The sequence below is a fragment of the Tyto alba genome, unplaced genomic scaffold (genome assembly GCF_018691265.1).
Source record: "Tyto alba isolate M040663 unplaced genomic scaffold, T.alba_DEE_v4.0 Super-Scaffold_22, whole genome shotgun sequence".
In the NCBI taxonomy this organism is placed as follows: Eukaryota; Metazoa; Chordata; class Aves; order Strigiformes; family Tytonidae; genus Tyto; species Tyto alba.
In genome coordinates this window covers 8691213-8708891 of record NW_024881296.1, presented here as the reverse complement: position 1 = coordinate 8708891, position 17679 = coordinate 8691213, and the positions used below count along the sequence as shown (strand labels likewise).

Here is a 17679-nt window from a genome sequence, read left to right as displayed (position 1 = left end):
ACAGCACTTAGAAAAACTTGCATTCTACTAGATTCCCTGCCTTTAAAAAGTAGAAATAGAAGAATCAATTCTTCACTTCTGATGGAGAGATGTGGTATCTTTGGCCACAGGTTTTATCAGTTCTACCTGATAGAGATGTTGAAACCCTTTCCTGTCATCTGACAAAATGGAACTGCCATGAAAAAGCAACTGCTTCTGCCTGGTGTGCGATGTTTTTAAAGCAAACTAGGTAGAGCCCTTATCCAAGGATTTTTAAGGGGAAATAAGGAACTATTGACTCTTTCACTCCTGTAGGGCAAAAGATTATGAGATTGAGCATGCATAAGGAGAGCTAAAGAAAATGCAGTTTGTGGGAGTAGGAGAGACAATTAAAGTTGAGAGAGGACAGGTAACAGGTCCTTCAAGTGCAGGAAGTATATGTGCTTTTTCAGCAAACCTCCATGTTCTCTACCTAGCAGTGCATCGTCCTCATGGTTTGGGGTTATTTGCCTTTATCAACTGTATTTCTTGTGATTATCAAATCTTGCCTGCTAGTAATTACTAGAGAAATTCCTCACCTAATGCCAAGTACAGGGTCTCCTATTGTCATTTGGCAGAAGGTTAGAAATGTATCTTGTTGTAGAATTGCTTCTGTTTGTAGAACTGAGCTAGTACTAATTTGATCAAACGGAAGAGGTTGTTTTCATTGTTCCAAGGTGCTTCACTGCACCCTGGAGCAGAGTTCCCAATCTTAACTTTGCTTACGAAGAAAGAATTCAGCTTTTGGCACTGTTTGTGTTTCATAGTGTGGGAACTTCAAAGTACTTGTCTCTTTGGTACAGTACATGTTTGAAAACACTAGGGTGAGTGGACAGTGCTATTTAAAAGGCTTACGAGAAATCATATTCATAGAGTAATTTAGCTTGGAGAGGATGTTTAGACATCCAGTCTCCCACTAAAAAGCAAGGCTAGCTTTTGTAGATCTCATTGAAAGTACAAGTATTGAAGGTATGATGATTCCTTCTCCCTCCCTGAAGTGACAGCTGCAAAAGTAGTACTTTGAAATGTATTGAAAATGTATGCTATGAAAGTGTTTTACCAAGCTCTTACTGAAGGAAGAGAAGTCACTGCTGCTGCACAGCTTGTTCAGATAATGATGGTGAAGTCCTTCTTGCTGTCTTAACATTAAGACAACTCCTTAAAGTATTGCAGTTGATGCCTGCTTGAATCTCTGGGCAGCTAACAAGTGGTATCTCCATATGTTCTCAAGTTTCAGATACAGTAATTCAGAATTGAGTTCCAAGTTAACAACTATATGTGGATTGTGTTTGTTTCAGTAGCTCTTACTGATGTTGTTTATTGAAAAGTTTAAAATTAAATGTATTTTTTTCCCTTCAGTAACCAAAGTAAGGAGGCTTTCATTGACTGGGCAAGATACGATGATTCACAGGATCATTTTTGTGAACTTGATGGTAAAATGTTTAAGCTTTTTCAGAGTGTTTGTTTTATTTGCTGTCTCTTAAAAAACACAAAAGATCGTGGTTTCTCTGCAAATAAACATTTTTAAAAAATTTTAATTTTGTGCTAAATGGAGATGTGACAGTTCATATCTTAATTTCAAGGAACACAATTTTTTACGAGGAACGTTTGATAGTCTACATAATGCACATTCACTGTTACCTCCTATTAGTACAGTGAACAGGTGACTTAGGGAAATCAAAAAGAAGGTAAATGGGAGGGGTTTAGCATATATTTTTTTAAAAAAAGCTGCTTCTTACAAGAGAGTTGCATCTAGCACAAATATAAGACAAATTACTTGCAGCTGATTCAGTTTCTTCCTACTATATTATTTTTGTTGCTCTTCTACTGTCTGTGCTTGGACTGAGTTTGTTCCTCTTCCAGCCTTGCTGTTTCTAAATGATCTCTGCACTAAATTCACCCTTATTTGTAAGGACTTTCTTATGGTTAAAACATTAGGATACTAGATTGTGTCTTCCCTCTGCTTCACATATGACTCTCTTTATTTGGTTGTAACATTCAAAGCTCAAAGGAATGTTTTTTCAGATAAACATGAGAATTGCCAAGTTGAGGAGTGACTGCTAGAGGCCTTTTTATTAAATACCTTAGACAGCTTTCTATGCTAGGAAGACTTAGGACATAATGCAAGATGTTTTAATGTACCTTTAGGCTAATGTTTGGTGTCACTTGAGAAAGTAGCAGCTGTAGTGGATTTAACAACAGCAGTTCCCTTTCAGCACTTCTGCTGCATCTTATCTGTGAAAACATAAGCTGTTTATGTGATAAATAGTTGGTGAGCATTACTCTAGATCTGAACTGTTATAGGCGATAAGCTGCTGTTGTCTCTGCTGTCTTCAGGGTGCCGACTTACGTTTTTAAGAGGACTCAGTTGGGAAGTGTATAGTTTAGGAGCATATCTTTCAGAAGTAATACTAACTTAAGTAGTTCCTGATTCTACCTCTATCTCTCCCTACATCATGCCCTGCTGAAGGAGGATGTATTGCCCCCAGCTGTGATCTTCTAGTGCTTTTTTTATTTTTGCACTGGCTCTGTAATGCATCTTCCTGCATAGTAAACTGATTCAGCTTACTTGAGTATCAGGAAAGTAAGTTGGCATCTCCCTCCCGTCTCCCAGGTTGTTATATGAACTGGCTTATCAGGTGGGTTTGCGAGCTGGAGCAGGAAGAGGTGAGAGAATAACTACTGAGAGTGATGGGAGAAGGTAGAAACTTTCGTTCTTTTCATCTCCTCTCTTCCTGGTGATGTGAGAGCTCTTAATTCACTCAACTATAGAAGAAAACCATATAATCAGTTTTACTTTTTACTCATTTTTTTGAGGCTTAATAATAAACTAGATAAGGGAATTGATCTAGCTGAAAAAAACTTCATAACCCAGGTCAGCTTTCCGTCTTTCTGTTGCCCTGCCCCACAGACTGAGTTGTATGTGGATAATAGGAAGAAAAAGTAGAGACCTGAAGTGACCAGGAAGTGTAGGAACTGCTTAGGTTAGCCATGCTGTCAAAGGAAGAAATAAAGCTGTAATTTGACTTTGTCTCATCTGGCACTCACTGTGTTGTTGTGCATTTTGTGTCTGTCTCTTCTTTGTTTTTGCTACTACTGCTGAAGTGATGCTTAACTGCTCATGCAGAATCATCTCTTCCTTTTAGAGCAGTTTTCATGCTCTGTTTCTGTGGCTTTTTTTTTTGACATCTGAGGGAAATATTCAGTGGCACTGCTTGGCCTATTGCTATGATTAAGTCTCTGGGCTACTGGCTTGTGTTGTATGTGGAGTTTTGTTTAAGCATGAGTTGCTCTTGACCTAGAATTTCAAAGAGGAGGGAATTCTTCTTGCTTTTTACTGTTTGTAGCTCGAAACTTAAGTTTCTATGTGTATGGAGTTTTTAAGCAGAGTACTGTTTCACAGTTTTCTTCGGATACGTTGCCTGAATTCATAGTGAATTTTAGAGATGAGGGTCTAAATTGTTGAAATGCTGCTTAAGTAAAATTTCTTGCCATAACCAACAGACCATTCTGCAAAATGTTGAAAGTTTGTTCAATTCAGCAATGTGATCCAGACTTTCTGCCAGTATACAAGGGTATCTGGGGAAAAAAAAGGGATTTAGTTAATAAATATGCAATATGTACCATCTACAAGATGCACTTCTTTGACCTTGTCTTTATTAAGAAGCCTCTGTAGTAGTATACCCGTTTCAAAAAGGCAACCCCCCCCACCAAATACTGCCAGACAAATAAACCCTGAGTTTGAAATCCCTTTAAAACAAAGCACTGTTTATATCTTAGCACAAGTTGAGAGAACACATTGCATGACAAGTGTTTATGGTAGAGTTGAGGAAGCCACATAGAAGGTTTTCAGACATCGTAGAAATTATGGCCACACATGAGACTTTGAAATAAATTATATACTTTCGACCTTTCTATTTATTGTGTATATTGCTGTATTTTTACGTTCAAGGCATTTATAATCCAACTGGAAGACAGAATGGTGTTATATGAGACCTCTTACATATTTGATTCTATATGACTTTTTAAAATTAAATCTTTTTTTAACTAATCAGTTAGAATATGTAACAAAAGGTTTCCTATTTAGATGAGAGATCTCCAGATGCCCAATATGTGGATTTGTTGCTGAATCCAGAACGTTACACTGGATACAAGGGGCCTTCTGCTTGGAGAGTGTGGAACAGCATCTACGAAGAAAACTGCTTCAAGTAATTGGGAGGGAGAGGAAGCCTATTTCTTACACTTGCACTTCAATTTAGCTTAAAACTGATTTTTGTGTTTTCTAACTTATTTTCTAGGCCTCGATCTGTCTATCGTCCTTTAAATCCACTGGCGCCTAGTAGGGGTGGGTCTTGACTTTTATTTTGTAACGCAGTTCTTTTAACATAGTGGCTATTGCTGTACGAGTGATACAAATAGTAATCTTCAGTCTGTAGGTGTGCTTTCTGCTTTCTTAAATTTCCTCTGTAGAAGTAGCTGTCCATTTTCAATATTTAAGGTTTGCAATACTTGATTACATGCATGCTTCATCTTCTGCGTATGAATAGGCTTACGAAAGCCAGGGGAGCTAATGTGAAAACTAAAGTAAGTCTCAAATTTTCCAGTGTGGATGGGAAGGAGTTAAAGTTCAACAAAAATTTCATCACTTGCATTCTTCCCTTGTTTTTAATTCCTATAGCATTTAATGTAATCACTTTAGCTCACAGTCGTCCTAGTGTATGTAGCCGTACATTTTCCATCCATAAAGTTTAGTGTATTACAAATGTACAAACAATTGCATTATTTGAAGAAAGAGTGGATACTTTGGAAGGCTCAGTTATCTGCAAGAATGTTTTAAGCAAAAAAATGCCAATGACTTGGGTTTTAAGTTTTCAAATTTACATTGGAAACTGTAACCTGGTGTTCCAAATAAGTCAGCTTTTCCCTGTCAGTGTGTCTCATTTCCCTTAAAATTTAACTATTGGCCAATAGATTGAGTTTAAAAACATCACCACACAGTAGAAAATCAAGATAGCTTTTAGTAGTTGTAAATATTGAGATAATACATTGCTTGTAGACACAAATAAAAAGAATTGTAAGAGCAGTTTAACTTAGAGATCAGAATTTCAGAAAGGAGCACTGTTCAGATTGTTGGATAACGTGAACTGAAGCCAACAGCTTCCTAACCATCTTTCTGAAGCTAAAACACAGCTTTCAAGAATATGTGAATCAGCTGTTACTAAGATTTCAAATTCTTAGTGACTTTCATTATTTTAATGTGTTTAGTCTCAGGATGGAAAGTAGCCTATGTTTGTTAGATTAAATAAGGTTTCTTGCACTTTTTCCATGTTTGTAGTAAAGCCTGTGTTTCATTACTACTTTGCTGTGGAAATGATCTTTTTAATGCTTATGAATTTTTTTTTTTTTTTAATTCCCCTTGCCCCCCAACCCCCCCCGTCAGGAGGAGATGATGGTAAGTTGTCTTATTTTGCCTGACTTGCAGAGATGAAGTAAGAGTTAAAGAGTTTTGGACATCTGATTTATTCACTTTCCTGCCCTCTAGTGCAATAGCAATAAAGTTATGTTTTTATGCAGATGATTAATCAGAAAATGTTTTTATTGGGATAATTCTTTCACTTGGAATAGGGGGAAGGAGTGGATAGAGCAAAATACAGTTCTGTTGTTGGTTCTTATCCTTGTAACAGAATACATTGTGATAATTTTATTAGCGAGATAACTGGAGATGCACAAATGAAAGGATTCTTGGGTCCCCTCCAGAGTGCCATCGATACTGATGTCAGAGCCCTTAAAAGAAGAGGGACAGGTTTTTTATGTATTTTCTTGAATGTCCTTGATTGTGGGGAGAAAAAGCATTTGGTCTGTCTACAGTGAGACAGCCTTTAGGATTTTTCATTCAACTGAAAACTCTCAGGCAAAAGGTCTAAGCCTACAGGAAACCTTCAGATAGTAGCAGTCAGAGTAAAGGCTATCAGATAGAATTACACTCTTCCATCACATCTTTCACCACTAGTGCATATAATCAGGCTTGTGCTTCCATACACCTCTGAATGTCCTGACTAGTAGCTTAGTCATGCTCATTCTTGTATTTCTCCTAACTGACCCAAACGTATTTAAACTAACCTCAAAGTTAGGCACTTCCATGCCTACTCTCACTTTAAAAGCTAAATTATTTAGCTTTATGTCCAGATGGCAGCTAATGTTAGTATGAATAGTAATGTAAAGATACTGAAATGTTGAAAATTAGTACTCTTCATTTAACTATATACTTTGTATTTACAGGAGAATCTTTCTACACGTGGCTAGAAGGTAAAGGCTCTTGGATGGGTTAATATAATGTTAAATACACTAGAATAAACACTGTAGTATTTTTTTTCATCTCCCCAAATATTTTTTGTAAAATATTCAGTAAATTGTGCAGAACTTCTGAGTACCATTCAAAGAATATTTTTTTTTTCTTGAGGGTCTCTGGAAATCTTCTCATTCACTTAGATGGTATATTCCTTAAACCCTTCAGTATTTCATCTTTTATAAAGGGAGAGTTCAATAACAATTACTTGGAATTTTCTGCTCATTTTAGACATTTAAGCAGGGACATTATCATTATTATTAGTAATATTACTAAGCAGTTTTATTTGAAAACAGCATAAAAACCTTAGTTGTTGATGGTTCTGTTCCCAGTACATAAACTAAGTGCAATGTGTGTTCAGAAGGCAAAGCAATTTGGTTTTTATTCATATTTAAATGGAAATTATTATTGCAGAAGTAGCAATCAGTTTTGGAGCACACATTTTGGAGGTGTGTGGAAAAGTAAATTAGTGGAATGTACTTAATTTTAAATTTAGTTCATGCTCCCTCACATAAGCCTTTGCTTGTCTCGTCAGAAATCTCTAACTGGTGCTCTTGGAGGAAAGCATACAATTTTTACATGCTTTTACTGTAATTGTGACCATATCTCTGCCTCACAAATAGGCTTCCATCAGCTTCTTCCTGCTTCTGTTTGTGGAGATTGGAGTGGCAGGGAAGTCACCCAAACACATCTTTGAGAAAGAAACAAACTCCTAAATTCCAAATGTAGTCTCTATTTCTGGATCTGAGCGGTATTATAAATAATTTCTGCATTTAAAGTATATTTTGACCACCCAATGCTGTTGTGTTTCTGTTTACACTGTAGAAGTGTATCAAAGTGATATTTTTCAAGGTTTTGTTCTGTGCATTTAAATATTCAGTGAATTTATAGTGGAGCTTGGAAGAAGTATTTTTGCTGTTTTCCAATGCCATAAGGTTTTCTGGGATTTCTGATGTTCTTTTGTAAGATCACTAATTCAGTGGTAGCTTTAGTTCGAATTCGGATGGGTAATGGTATAGTTCTGGTTTTCAGACTGTCAAAATTCAAGACTGAAATTTATTGCTCAAACGATGTAAGCATCTTATTTTTGCGTGGCAATTTTATCTGTACTGATTGACCAGACACTCATTTGACTTCATTTGTGAGGACACTAAAATACCAAGTAATAAATGTAAAATTTCATTGTTAGTACTTCTTTATTTAAAAAATATAAGAGATAAGCTTTTCCTGTGGTGGATAGAAGGGCTTATTAGCAATGCTGAAGTACTGCAGTTGTAACTCCAGAGAGTTAAATGGTGCAGACTTGCATCACTGAAATGTGAAGGTATATTCATTTTAATACAGTATTTCCAGTATTTAGTTTGGGGTCTGTTTTTTTTTTTTTTTTCCTGGACAGGTCTTTGTCTTGAGAAAAGAGTGTTTTATAAACTCATTTCTGGACTTCATGCTAGCATCAACTTGCATCTGTGTGCAAATTATCTCCTTGAAGGTAATTTAAGTCTAGGTAAAATAGCTGAATGGAATTCTACAATATATGTAACATGTATTTGTTTTTTGATTAAAATGTTTGATGTATACTGAGTTGATTTCTTTTTCTAATTATGTATGTTTTATTTACCCTGCCCTTTTTTTTTTTTTTTCCTCTGTGTAGAAACCTGGGGGAAGCCTCGCTGGGGACCGAACGTGAAAGAATTCACTCACCGCTTTGACCCTACTGAAACAAAAGGAGAAGGACCGAGGAGGCTCAAAAATCTGTATTTCTTATATTTGATAGAGCTACGTGCTTTGTCAAAGGTTGCACCATACTTTGAGCGTTCAGTTGTTGACCTTTACACTGGAAATGGCCGTGAGGATGCTGAATCTAAAGCTCTCTTACTAGATATCTTCAGGGATACAAAGTAAGGCATAGCGGTTTTTTTTATATCAAGAGTTTGAAATTTTCAGTTATATTTGCACATGAGAATAGATGCCTCTTTGATAGGATAGGACAAGGAGAGTGGAAGGAAGAAGTAAAATTAAGTAGTGGGAGAGAACAAGAGGAATCTGTCCATTTGATGGGAAGGGGTTAATATTTTTGAGGTTTGAATATACCAATCTTTAAAAAACACATCACAAAAAAGGGGGAAAAAAACCAACCAACCAACCAAACAAACAAAAAAAACAAAAACAAAACAAAAAAAAAAAACAAAAAAAAAAAAAAAAACAAAAAAACCCACAACAAACAAACAAACAACAACACCCCCCCCCAAAAAAAAAAAAAAAAAAAAACCAAAACAAAAAAAAACCAAACCACCCTGGACTGCTACTGATTTGTTGCTTTTTCTGATTCTTCAGTATGATGTACGTGGTTTATTTTGAAAAGGAAAATAGTGTATATAGTCTTTTAACGATCCAGTGAGTAATCCAGCTTTTATCATAGACTTAACATCTGGGGTTTTAGCCATCCCTTCTTCCTTCTGTTTACTCTCTAAGGTTCTTTAGTCCAGTTCTTTTGCTCACCTTCTCGCTAATTTTTGTGATTGGTAATATGCTGTATGGCTTCTTTGCTGTCCCTAATCATCATCTTGCTAGGTATTTGAGATGTGGTCAGACAACAATCAACTGAAAGGCAAACATTAAGACAATTTCAGTGTATATTAGAAAGAAATCTTGATCAGTGGAAATGGAGCAAAGAAAATTCTCAACAAAACTGTAAATAACAGATTTCAAGTTACAGTGATTGAACAGTAAAACTGATCCCATTCAGTAAACTTGTTAGGAGCTATTCTGCAAAGGCTAGGTACTCTGAAAAGCATTTTATGTGGATGGCGTTAGCTGCTCGCCGAGCTTGATGGAACACTGTAGTTTATGCCAGCAATTGTTTTTTTTACATTTTGTCTTTATTAGGACCTTCCATATGCACTTTGATGAAAAGTCCATGTTTGCTGGAGATAAAAAAGGAGCCAAGTCATTAAAGGTAAAGCTAGTTTTCTGAATGACGTCCAAAATACCTGGTTTGGAATTAAGTTATGCTATTTTAGAAAACCTCTCTACCTATCAGAAGCATATTGCTGAGAGTAGGAAAGGCAGGGACGAAAGCTTACAGAATTGTATCCAAGGCCTCTTAATCTACTTTCTAGTAAATGAATACAAGATGTTGCCCTGAGCCAAGCAGGCTGAAATCTCTGGTTTAGAGCCTTGGATCTGCTATCAGGACTGTGGTGAGGTAAATGAGTTGAACTGGTACTGCCAGTAGATCCAATGGTGTTTTTTTAAAACAGAGTATTTGTTTCACATAAGTAACTGGAAAAAAAACAGTGCTTTTTGCTTTAAAAGCTGATGCCTTCTATAGTATAATATAATGTAATATAATATTATGCTCGACATTAGAAAAGCATAATTCCTAGACATGGGAACCTAATGCAAATGCTGTTGCTACCTAGCGATTTCCAGTGTTAACATGCTGGTGTTTGGATTGGTATGTACTACAGTTCCGCAGCTGGAGTGGGTGGCTCGGTAATAAGGTCTGTTTTAATACTGATTAACACTTTTAGTACTTATTTCGGTAGGGGTATGGAATTTCATCAGCATTAGAAAGAATGCTTATTAGAAAGGTGCCAGTAGTTTATCAGCCCAGCTGGTATTTTTCTGACCTTAAATATTTAATTGAGATCATCTCAATTAGTTCTGTGCTGTGCTTGATTCCACTCTGGCTGAAGCCGCAAAGCAACAATCTACCCATAGCTTTGGACAGGAAATGTCTTTTGTGAATTATAACTTGTTTGTCTGTTGGTCAGAAAGGTAGGTTAGTTCAAAAGGGGTTTGAATAGTGAGATTAAAATTGGGCAGGGACACAGATAGGGTACTTAGAGCTCAGAAAATTTTGAGAAAGTTGGTAGAAACTCAGCGTACAGAATCCAAGCATTACCTTGCATGTCCTGTATTCGGGGCTTTTTTTGAATTAGCTGTTAGCAGTGGCTTGGAAACAAGGTTCTGGATTTGCAGGGACCTTTGTTATGGCCTGACCACATAAGGTGGTCAGTGTTTTGTTCAGTTTTAGTAATAGAGAATTGATATTCTAGTGGTCCTAGATTAGTTAACCTTCTGCTTTTGTGGAGCTAAGGGGTATTTTAAGTTAACCTTTTTTTATTTTGTTTTTAACTGTTAGGAAGAATTCAGATTGCATTTCAAGAACATATCCCGCATAATGGATTGTGTTGGATGTGACAAATGCAGGCTGTGGGGCAAACTGCAGGTACAGTTTATTTTATGTGTGTGTGTGTGCATGGCAGTGGAGGAGGTTAGAAAATAAGCATCTATTTCAGTTTGGCAGGATTCCTCTTACCTCAGCATTCAGACTTTCTGCACATGGTTGGTCTTCGATATCTTTACCTATATATTAAAAATAGACATATGTTTAGTTCACTTAAATTTTTGTTTTATTTTGTTAAAAAAAATGTTTATTTTGTTTGGTCAACAGCTGTTTAGTTTACTAAAAAGTTTAGTTAGTTTTCTCTGAAAAAAAATTATTTAAAGCAGATGCTTCACAGCAAAGTCTTACTGGCTGTCAGTAGCTTGCCTGTATTCAGTGATCACATGAGCCTTGTAGAATCACCTGTGGGAAGCCTTTCTGGATATACAGCACTCCCTTAATTTTTAGAAAATCCAGCATGAGATTTAACTCCACAAATTGAGGCATAAGAAAAAGAAGTATAATATTTTCACCATTTATGCAGAAGGCAGCAAATGAATGCAAAGGTGCACAGTAAAGCTGAAAGTTGAAAAACAGTTTCAGTTTCTGGACAATTACTAGTTTTACTGAGAACAGGATTTTAAATCTTAAGACTAATGTTAAGCCCAGACTGAGAATAGTTGTTGCTCTGGGGTACTTACTGTACTATTCTGCTGTGTAACATTAAGCTCATCAGAGTTCAGCTTTCAAAGAACTTGATAACATCAAAAATTTGGTGGTCTCTGCTGAATTTCTGGAGTTCTACCTACTCTGTCCTAGTTAATGCTTCTGATCTATTACTGTTTTTTCCTTCTCACACAAAATGAAATAGGGCCATATTTCCTGACCTACAAAATTCTCTTACAGACAGCTTTAACCGCTTTGTATCAAAATCCAGTGGTTGTTTCTGTAGCCTGGTTAAACAGGGAAGCAAGAATAGCTTCTTATGTTTTATTTCTGTATAGAAAATAGGAGTTGAAACTGAAACTGCAGTGTCTACCACGGGGACTGGAGGTGGAAAAAGCAGAACCGTTGTGATACCTCATAGTAAAACCTAGTTTGACTTAGAAGGGGGAGTGGAGAGGAAAAGGGGAGATCTGATCCAGCAGCTCCTGCCACAGTGGGGCAGCTGTAAGGTGAGGGGTGGGAGGGAGCTGGAAGGGTTGTAACAGGCAAATTTCTGCTGTGCCTGAGGAGAAGAGAGATGGGAAAGGAAGAGATTAAAAACAGAAGGATGAAGAGCAACTGTACCTGAGGAAACAAATGTTCTTAAATAAGTGACTGAACCGGGTACACAGTTGATGGCATGCATTTGCATAAGTGACCTGGTTTGCGTGCAGCTGTTTGGGTTGAGGGAGCGTCAGGTACTGCAGTTTGCCTGGATGAGTAGTTTTTTAACTTCTTTACAGTTTTCAGAGTGTTTGAAGGAGTGATCTCAGTGGTGTTAAAACACTGGACTTTTTTTGTAGACTCAAGGCTTAGGAACTGCTCTGAAGATCTTGTTTTCCGAGAAAGAAATACAGAGCCTTCCTGAGAATAGCCCATCGAAAGGTTTTCAACTCACACGTCAAGAAATAGTTGCTCTTGTAAATGCCTTTGGAAGGTAAGTTTTTATCATTTGTATTGTAGAAAACCCATAAAACTTCAAAGTTGACACACAAGGTCTGTGGAAAGATGGTATTGTACATGTAGCTGTAGCTTTTTAAAGGCAACAGCGTAAGCATTAGTCTGTAAGTCTCCTCCTTGTAGAACAGCTGTAGTCAGTGTTCGGAATTTTCTATTTCTGTTTTAAATGTGTGTACGTAAAGAGTAGTGAAAAGGAAGAAAAATACTTGGAGATTTTTTTTAAACACTGTCATCCAGCCCCTTAGGCTTTTGGATTTTTGTGTATGATGTGATTATTTTTGTTAAGACTTTAGCTTTGGTTGATTAATTTTTTGAAATTTTACTCCAGGTGATGAAATAAAACATTTTAAAAGCTTTAAAAGATCTGTAGAACTTGCTTTGTTCATCATGCTAGTTTTTCAGATCTTGAATATAACAATCTGTTCCTGTTTGAAAGAATATAATAAACTTTATTGCCTCTAGTTAGAGATTTTTTGATGCTTAATGAAGTCAGGACAGCTAAACATTAAATATAAACTTTAATCCTTGTCATATATTATGTAAATATAATGGAGAGTCAGATAGTAGATCTTTTGAGAGAAAGTAGTATCTTAAGAGTGTTCATCTTGGGAACAGAGTTGTGTTTGAAAAGAACCAGACAAAAAGCCCCCATGAAGACAATGACTTGCACTTCTCTCTTGCACTTGACTTACTAACACTTCAGGGGTTTTTGTTTTACAGGCTTTCCACAAGTATAAGAGAGTTGCAGAATTTTAAAGTTTTATTACAACAAACTAGGTAATGAAGGCCTTTGAACAACCCATTAGCGAAGACCATTTACATGACTGCATTTGAGCAGAAGGAACTGATCCTTACAGGACTCACATGAACTGATAAAAAGTAAAATTGAATACCAACTTGAATATTTATGTTTAAACTAGAAATGGTTATTAATTAGAAAATATATTTATGAATGAAATATATAGTTTTTAAATGTGTAAATTATGCTGATCTGATTACTGTTTAAGTTCTCTGCTCACAGTTCTGTTGTACTGAAACTTAATAAATTTTCTTTATTTTCTTGTCTTTGAGGCAGATGTTTTATACAAAAACATACGTACCTCTACACTGACTTGGCCTGTCCTGAGAGAGGTGGTTCACCTTTTGCCTCTCCCCAGTACTGAGCTTCAGTGTATTTTGAGGATTGGGTATGCCGACTCTGGCTGCCTAAAAGAAAATAACAAAAGGGGGGTGGAACAGGAAAGGAAATAAGGCTCTCCTTGAGTTTTGACTTCTTACTGTAATAATGAAACTTACTTAAAAATAGGAAATTTACTGAGCAGAAAACTTTATTTCCTACCAAGCTCCTTTGCATCATGCTGATACCAACATGTTTTTCCTTATGTGCTGCTTTTCAGAATTTCCTTTCTTCTTTGAAAAAACTACCTTGTCCCTGATGCAGCACAGTTGGAAGTGACTTTCCTGCACAGCCCCGTGGCTGCCTGCGTTTGCCTGGGGGTGGGGGTCAGGGCAGGGGGAGATGGTTGGTGGAGTGCTGCTAGCTGAAAAGCCTCAGTCAATCAAAGTTGCATTTTATTTTCTAGATTGTAATCACAAATCCAGTTTCCAGAATTTGTCTTTTTAATGTCTAAAATGTTAAAATAGCACACTTGATCTTTGAGCTGTGGAACTAGATTTGCTCTTTATGGGTTGTGTTTTAGTGCTGTTAAAAGGTCAGTGCAAACAGGAAGAACTTGGTTTTGTAGCCACTTTTAAAAAAGATGCTTTTTAAATTTCATAATCACACTGACATCTAATAGTGCATACTCTATCTATGCAATCCCTAACTGTATCTTCTTTAAAAGGATATTCAGCATAAAAAAACGGGTATGTTAATAACAGAACTTTCATAAAATAAGGAATTCATGTATCATTGCCTGCAAATGTCAATGATAACTTACAGTTGTCCGAAACAGAATTCAGAAACAGCACTACTGATTAGTAGCAACCAAATACTGGTTTAAATTTAAAATGAAGTAATAAATTTTTTTTAAACCAGCATGTTTCAAAGTGAAGTTAGGTGTTATGAATGTAAGAAGTGCTGGTACAGTGTAGATATAGCTCCTTTTTTAAAAAATTAGTATTCACAAAATAAAGTGCTCTTAGACATTTTTCACGCTACCAGATATTTAGTGACCTGTTTATATAATTGATTGTAACTGTATTGACTTCCATAATGCGGTCCTTTGCAGCTGAGATTTTCTAAAAGCTGTAATACGCTGCGTGTCCTTTGTTTCCAGAGTAGCCACAGATACCTACCTGACTGGAAATGAGAGAGACTACCTGCTGACACTTGCTGTTATAAAAAACACTGTTTCTCAAGGAAGTAAACCCTCTTGAGCCGAACTGGGATAAGATAAATGGAAAACAAAACAGGACAAAACCAAACCCCCTCACAAACCACCCCCACGAAGTTTTGGTGATAGTTGCACAGATAGGCAGTGAACTGGTTCGCAGTTGGAAGTTCCTGTTTAAGCCAGCAGATAATTTAAGGTGGTGTTAGAGAAAGCTGATGCCGGTCTGGGGCCGTTACGTTCTTGCCCAGCAGCTTCTCCTCCTGCTTGTGGGCACCCGGGTCTGAGCATGTCACCACAGGCTTCCTTTTTCTAGTTAATGGAGGAGAGCAGGTGATCTCTAGGTGGATTCATCTGGCCTATTCTGAGCTCTGTGTTTGCACCCTAGTGTCTATTTTCCTCTGTTAAATTGAAGTGGGAATCGAGGTAACTAGCTCACACAGCTGTGTTTGGTAATGGATTTACACCTCAAGTATCTAACTCCTCGCAGTAACTGTATATATTGAGAGAGTGGTTTTTTCAGTTGGCCATCAATTCCTTGCCTCTTGGATTGACCTGCAAGGGCTAGAACCTGTAGGCTCACTTGTGTGAAGAATGCTGTGTGGCTGGGACTTACCTATGTTGTCGTACATTATACTGCCTAAAGCTTTAGGCAGGATTTTTCTAGTTGAAAACAAATTGTGCTGTCTGCGCTACCCCAGGAAGGACCTGAGTTTGAGAATTTTCTTCCTTTTTCCCCCCTCACTTGGTGGGGAAAGTAAATTGCTTCCAACCTTCTTCTGGGGGTGCAGCTTGCTATTTTTCTTTTTTTTTTTTTTCCACCTGTGCCTGGCTAAAATCTACGGACACTGAAGCAGCATCGCGTACTACTATCCCCCGCTTGCTCACGGGACGGGTGAGAGGCCCAGGGGACACACAGATCCTGGGCATCTGCTCCTCACACCCCTCCTTGGCACAGTGCAGGCACGGTTAATACTGGAAGGACATAGAGAGACGAGAAGCTTGTCATGAAAACACAGGAAAGCAACTGAACAGGAAATTCTGTGTATGGGGAGGTTCGGTTGCGTTTGAAGGTACGTCTCGCTTGGTGATCGAGTACGGAAGGCGTTTCACTTCACTGTCATTGCCGAAATAGGACATAAGAATTTTCCTGTTACAAATCTAGTTGAAACCATTTTCCTGTCACTGTCTTTTTTTACCGTATTTGTACATTCTGTGATTATGCTGCCTATGAAGTTTTGCCATGTAAGTCGGATGACTTAGCTCTTTGTATGTTAAACTAAATTTTAGAAACCGACGGGTCCATTTTTATACTAAAGAATACGGTTAGTTACACTGTCCGTGACCTGTAAACGATCTTAAATTCCAGCTCCCTGTTGGAGATCAGCTTGCCAACATTGTCCGTCGTTCATTTCAGAGTAAAGGTACATTTCCCTGTACAAATGACAGAGTGATTGTAATCCCAGAGCTAGTGAGAAGACGAAGACAAAAACGTTTCCTTTTTCCCGGGTCATGAAGACTTATGTGAAACAGTAAAAAAGACTTGGTGCAAACTGCAAAGGTAAAATGCAGGGCGCTGTTGCTGAACAACTTGCTCTTCAGTGCCTGAGGAGGAAGGTGAGAATATAGATTGGAGACAGTGAGACAGACCTGCGTCAGCTGGAACAACAAAAGCGTTTCCCCTACTTCAGCTGGTGATTTGTGCCGTCTGTCATTGTACGCGCATGAAATACACTGGGCCACGCTTCCCTGAGTTGTGTTTTGACGGTCGGGTTGCCTTTATCTGACCTTGCTTTGTGCTCTTCTGGGAAATGACCTGTAATATTTTGTAAATAATCTCGATGCTTATGTTTATAAAGTAGCAATCAGCAATTCATCACTTTACAATTCTTCCATGTAGCTAGCCTGTTAAAGTGTAATATTTATTAAAATCACAGTCAATGTTGGAACTGCTTACTGAGATCTAAACACTTCTGAATCTTTGCCATGTTTGAATCTACGAAATGCAAATTAAAGTATTTTCTGCTACAACTTCTTTATGTGAATGTAATTTTTGGCTTTTCATTTGAAATTTTTTTTACTTTTCATTTACCTTTCAACTACACTTGGTAGAAATGGTATTATTTAAATTATTAACGTGTGAGTCATTTAAGTTTCAGGTGATGATCAGGCTTTCATTTTCACTTTAATTCCATCCGAAAGATGAATGTAACCTGTGAGTATCTTGTTTACAGTGCATTGCAGTGTGTCAGCACACCTGAAATGCATGTGGCAGAACTGCAACAGGTTCTGTCTGAATATGGGCAAATTCAGCCACTGTGTAAGTCCAATTGTTTTAAGAGGCAAAAAGGCTTATTTTGAACTGCGCTTTGGCCCATTCTGTCCCTTTCTCAGAATAGCTTATAAAATCAATTTTGTAAATATTTTTTCTGGCTGGTTCACCCAGTGTGGGGCTCTTTGTGTAAAATTATTCCCCCTACAGGGTTTCCGCAGCTTTCTATTTCGTTCCATGTCTGCATTTTTAACAAAATATCTTACTAAAAATTTGGTTATCAGTATACACGTACTTCATCCCCAGTTTAGGTGGGTAAGTACCTGTTACACAGGTGATGATAATTATAGTGACTAATTTAAATTTCAGATCTTACCTTTCACACTGTGGTTTAAATCCCCTGTGTTAAAGAGTATTTAATTAATTACTATGATTTGTTACAGTCACTTTAATTCTGTTTTTTGCATGCGTACTGTGGCATAGGGATTAAGCTTGTTTTAAGCACAGAATTCTCATAATTAAATTTTTGCTGTGCAGATATATCTACTGTGAAGAAAATGTAATTCCTGCAGACTTTTCTTGTACTAGGTCTTAAGGCAGTTTTGTACAAACATGTTTGTAGAATTCCAAAGGATTTAATAAAATTTCTGTTCTGCTAACCCTGTGGCACCTTTTTTAAGCTCTGGCTGATAGTTTAATTTGCCTTTTTTCTTCCACAAACATTCAGGAAGAAGTGAAGAAACTAATGGAAGCTCTGGAGGGCAAACAGTTGGCAGGATGCTTCTGCCAGAGGCGAGGCTCATGCTCTGATTTTACCACAAAGGCCGCAAAAATCCAAGACCCAGTGGAAGACTTGGCATACGAGTGTGGCACT

At 37.3% G+C, this 17679-nt stretch overlaps 1 protein-coding gene across 2 annotated transcripts in view; it reads left to right on the top strand.

The window, feature by feature from the left end:
• Window positions 1-16564, top strand: part of ERO1B (endoplasmic reticulum oxidoreductase 1 beta) — a 32516-nt gene extending 15952 nt beyond the window's left edge. Inside the window, exons 6-16 of one of the 2 annotated variants that reach the window (XM_042795684.1) lie at window positions 1378-1451; window positions 4106-4226; window positions 4317-4363; window positions 5459-5470; window positions 6298-6324; window positions 7761-7853; window positions 8016-8262; window positions 9251-9320; window positions 10512-10598; window positions 12044-12177; window positions 12921-16564. In XM_042795684.1, the coding sequence (XP_042651618.1) occupies window positions 1378-1451; window positions 4106-4226; window positions 4317-4363; window positions 5459-5470; window positions 6298-6324; window positions 7761-7853; window positions 8016-8262; window positions 9251-9320; window positions 10512-10598; window positions 12044-12177; window positions 12921-12981 (973 nt within the window). In that variant the 3' untranslated portion in view covers window positions 12982-16564. The remainder of the gene's footprint in view (window positions 1-1377; window positions 1452-4105; window positions 4227-4316; window positions 4364-5458; window positions 5471-6297; window positions 6325-7760; window positions 7854-8015; window positions 8263-9250; window positions 9321-10511; window positions 10599-12043; window positions 12178-12920) is intronic. The other variant, XM_042795685.1, reaches the window with a different exon arrangement.
• Window positions 16565-17679: the final 1115 nt, after the last annotated feature.